At 38.2% G+C, this 4,322-nt stretch overlaps 1 protein-coding gene across 1 annotated transcript; it reads right to left on the reverse strand.

The window, feature by feature from the left end:
- Nucleotides 1–1,810: 1,810 nt before the first annotated feature.
- Nucleotides 1,811–3,648, reverse strand: LOC140163807 (uncharacterized). The gene is made up of 2 exons (XM_072187122.1): nt 3,465–3,648; nt 1,811–2,313 (listed from the first exon to the last, which is right to left on the reverse strand). Exons 1-2 carry the CDS (start codon nt 3,646–3,648, stop codon nt 1,811–1,813), a joined length of 687 nt encoding a protein of 228 aa, XP_072043223.1.
- Between the last annotated feature and the right edge of the window lie 674 nt (nt 3,649–4,322).

Raw genomic sequence — 4,322 nt, forward strand, 5'->3', positions numbered from 1 at the left:
AATACATGCAAATCCAACCTTCTACCTCTTTTCAGGCAAACAGGGTCCAAAGGTGCCTTACACTTGGAAGAAAAATCCTAATTTTAAAACTAAACCACATTTGGGTGAATTTATTTTTTTATTATCTCATACGGCACATAATGACAGCCCATTGAATCCAATGTAACTTCAAGAAGCAAAGTAACAAGCATTTCATTAGACGAAGGTTTTAAAAGTGACAAACTGGCCTATTCAAAACTCCACGGACTATACATCTGGTTTGAGAGTGGTGAAAGGCTTAATTATGCGTGCCTTTAATTTAAAACAGAAGGAACAAAAGAAAACTGAAACAAAAGAATTGAAAAATAAAATGAAAGTTATGAAAAGAACAGAGAAGTAAAACCTGAGATAAAAACTGCTTTAAATAAAGCTTCATTGAAGAAACTGTGTTGTCTCTTTGTTGCGCTAGTTGGAATCTTTTTTCGCCTTGTACAGGCCAGTTTGTCACTTTTAAAACTGGACCTTCGTCTATTCAATTGCTTGTAACTTCACTTCTTGAGGTCACATTGGATTCAATGTGGTGCCATAATGTGCAAGATTAGATTTTTATTCCAACATTGTTCAGTTTTTGAATTGTGATTATTTTTCCAAGTGTAAGGATAACGTTCACTATTTTACTAATTATTGAGAAAAGAGCCAAGACACGCATTTTCGGCATATTTTCTGACAATCAAGTCTCGAAAATCAAAGACTTGGAACAAGTCTTAGCATTCACAATCTTGAGTATATGCCACAATATTTTACTCTAAATGACACCTCTTTGTTATTTATAATGCATAAATTGAAATTAACTTTTGATTGTCCGAAAAAACAACACCCTAAATATGTATGTTTTGGGTCCTTATTTCCAAAAATTGACCTTTTATTGCCAGTTGTAACTAACTAAAGGATTAGGATTTAGGTATGTTTCATTAGCCAAACCAAGATAATAGTTTTTAAATTCCCCCCAAAAAATAGTTCTCTATATTTCTGGAATGGGCAGTAGTCCGAAAGCCCAATGAAAGTATTATAAACCCTAACCCTAAACTTCACGGTAACGCTAACCTAAGCCCTAAAGCCAACCCTAAACGTAACTATGACTCATAATTCTGACCCTAACTCTAACCTAACTAACCCTATCACTAACCATGGTCGAATCCTAACATAAGATGCCCTAAACCCTAACGGTAACCATTTTTGAACTGATGGTGACCCTTTCCGAGTAATGGGCTGCATTGGGTGGCAACTCTGGACTTAGAATATGGTTACAGTTACATTACATGGGTCACTTTAATTTATTTGTCTGGATTTTGAAAGGTTGTTGGATGTCACCAATGGTAAGAAACTTTTCTGGCCCCAAAGTCACTTGTCCTTATGTCATAACTTCGTAAATCAGGGTTATATAGCTCTGTTAGATTGGGTGCCACAAGCTTCACGTCATAACGGCATCCGCATCTCTTCCCTCTTCATATTCTTATGGTTTATCTTAGTAATAACATAATGTATTCTTTATCTTGCCGTTTCTATTTTTTATAACAAGAGATGAAAAGAAATAAACTATTTATCTGACGCGGTCTCTAACATTTTTAGGCCTTTTTGGAAAAAAAACATCTTTAATACGAAAGGTCAAAATTTGATGTACGGCTTTTCCCCCAGCTACATACACCTTGCTTCGAGGACTGTTAAGTGTCAAAATAATATCAATTTTAATAATTTTCCAACATAAACAAAAATGATAGATACACATCAATGCAATGTATCTAATAGATATGTACTTTCATTTGACATTATTTTACTTTGTGCAAACAACACACACTAGCTCAGTTCCATCTGGATACTGATCGCAAGGTAAAGCTCCGTAATTATTCTCGGGGCGTGGATCAAGACATCTTGCTTCCACCAGATAAATTGCACCACCACCATCGTATTCTTCTTCACGTTCAGCTGCTGATGCAAGACTTTTATCAACACAGATAAATTCCGATCTTTTCGAAGTAAACATGGAGCTCATAATATAACCAAAATATTCACGTATCCATCCGATTGGGCATGTCAGTTTTGCAGGAATCATAAGCATCATGCTTCGATTCTTGGTCTGACATACTGCACATGCAGCGTCTTGGTGATGACGTGATGACAACGGATCGAAGTCGTCAGTATAGTATTCGACAGTGTCAATGCGTGCTCGTGTACTTTGTATGCCTGGGCTGGCCATGATGAGGTCAGGATCTTGAGGTAGGCAGAGATAATTTGAGCCGCCGCCATCATTATAAAAGTGTGAACCACCAACATAACCTTCATTTAAAAAGTAGAAGTAGAAATAATCTTACACCGCTGTGCCATGTGTACTATACAGAAATCGAGTTTCTATAACTTAAAAACTGTTGCGAGAATAAATTAGATAGCGCTATAACAGTCAAAACGCTGTTCACTCGGTGGCTATTGTTATACAAGGCTACTAAAATCTAATTAGGCACTGGAACCGATCGAATTCGGTGTTTAAATGATCAAAATTGGATGTTTCACCTTAAAATTCATTTTCTCGGTCAAAGGAAAGCAATAATGTTAATTTTTCAGTAAAAATAAGTAGAAAACCTATAATGATTGATAATATATAGTTGTTTTAAATCCTGGTGTTAAACTTAGGCGTGAAATGCAGTCTTCTAGTGTAAGATGTTTGATTTTGACAGGTCTGAACTTGACCCAAGAGCCTTTCTTGGGGGTCAACTGTTTAGCTTTTCAAAGTAATATTTTTCAAAGTTCGCTTTCTAAAGCACATCATACGGGGCTATATACATATCAACGTTTTTCAGAATCTCCGTGTTTATTGCACCATTTTTTGAATTTTCCAAATCAACGCATGAATATACCCATGGCTTGATGATTCTGCATGCCACAATGCAAATATCGATCATATTATCTGAGGGACTCGCCGAAACGAGCTGGCAAAACCACCTAACCTGATAAAACAATGGTTTGCAGCCCAACTGTTAGTTGAAATCCTTGTACTGGGGAGTCGTCTTACCGTGATATCTATTATGGTACCAACCTCGCCGCCTAATATATTTAGCGAGTCCTTTTTCCCCAAAGCCCTTTATTAGACTACTTTTAACACCAGCATTTAAAAAAAATTAAATCCAAGCACTATGATTTTATCTGACATTCCTGAAAAAAATACAGTTATTGTTTTTTATTTAACCGAGGAAAAGGTATATCTCACTTTTGGCAATTTTTTTAGGAATTTTAGGCAGAAACTAAAGGTGTCCTGCTGTAAAAAGATTCCACCAGCAAATAAGGGCACGGACCATTAATATTTGTTGAGGAGGGAGCTTTCTATTTCTTAACGCAAAGGAACCCATGTGCGCCATTAGGCAAATCTTTACGGTACTCTAAAACTGGCAAAACCATCTAACCTTAGTCAGATTGGTCTGCTGCAGGACTATTACCTGTGTACACCACCTCAGCGGTATCGGGACACTGCCGACTGCCCCATCGAATATACAAACTTCCCGTCTCATTCGCTGAAGATTGATCTGATGGTTCTCGTGGGTCTGCGTTTGCAGCTGGTTGAGTCTGTAGGTTCGTCATTTCAAGGTCTACTTTCAGTGTTAACGCATCTGTTTGGTCCATTACGATGCTCAGATCGTTCTGCATTTCACCTAAAGCAAATAAACGTAAGGGCTGTGCAATAATTATGAGCGCCCTGCGGGAGGGTAAAATTGGGGGAGTAAGAATATTTTTTGCCAGCCGAATGGGGCAAGCATTTTTTGGCAAGTCAAAAGGGGCAAGCCATTTTTGTGACACATTATGGGGCACCTTTTAATTAACACGCTCTAAAAAGGCCATTATAGCTTGCAAATTGGGAACCTAAAAATTCGCATGTGTGGGGGGGGGGGGCAAGCATTTTTGGCACACCGTTTGGAAATTTTTACCACCCCTCGGGAGCTCATAGTTATTACACAGCCTTTAACAACCAATAATCAAAACACATTTCAATTTCCATGATATTTAAATTAGTTGTTAGTTTTATACGGGGGGTGTGCGATTCTAAGAAAAGTCGGGAAAGAGAAAGGGAGAGAAAAGTAGAGAGATGGGGTAGAGGGGGGGGGGGGAGGAAAAAGAGAAAGAAAAGGGGGAAAGGGAAAGAGAGATGGAAGATGTGCGAGAGAATAAGGTGTCTCTCATGTCATGTGAGATGGAGCTGTCATGTGAGATGAACCACAATTAGTGTATTATAGGCCCTATTGCCGCTACCAGGATGTTGGCTAGACGCGTTTAGGTGTTGTGGTCAGTTATAGGTGCGT

This window comes from Amphiura filiformis, chromosome 11, assembly GCF_039555335.1.
Source record: "Amphiura filiformis chromosome 11, Afil_fr2py, whole genome shotgun sequence".
In the NCBI taxonomy this organism is placed as follows: domain Eukaryota; kingdom Metazoa; phylum Echinodermata; class Ophiuroidea; order Amphilepidida; family Amphiuridae; genus Amphiura; species Amphiura filiformis.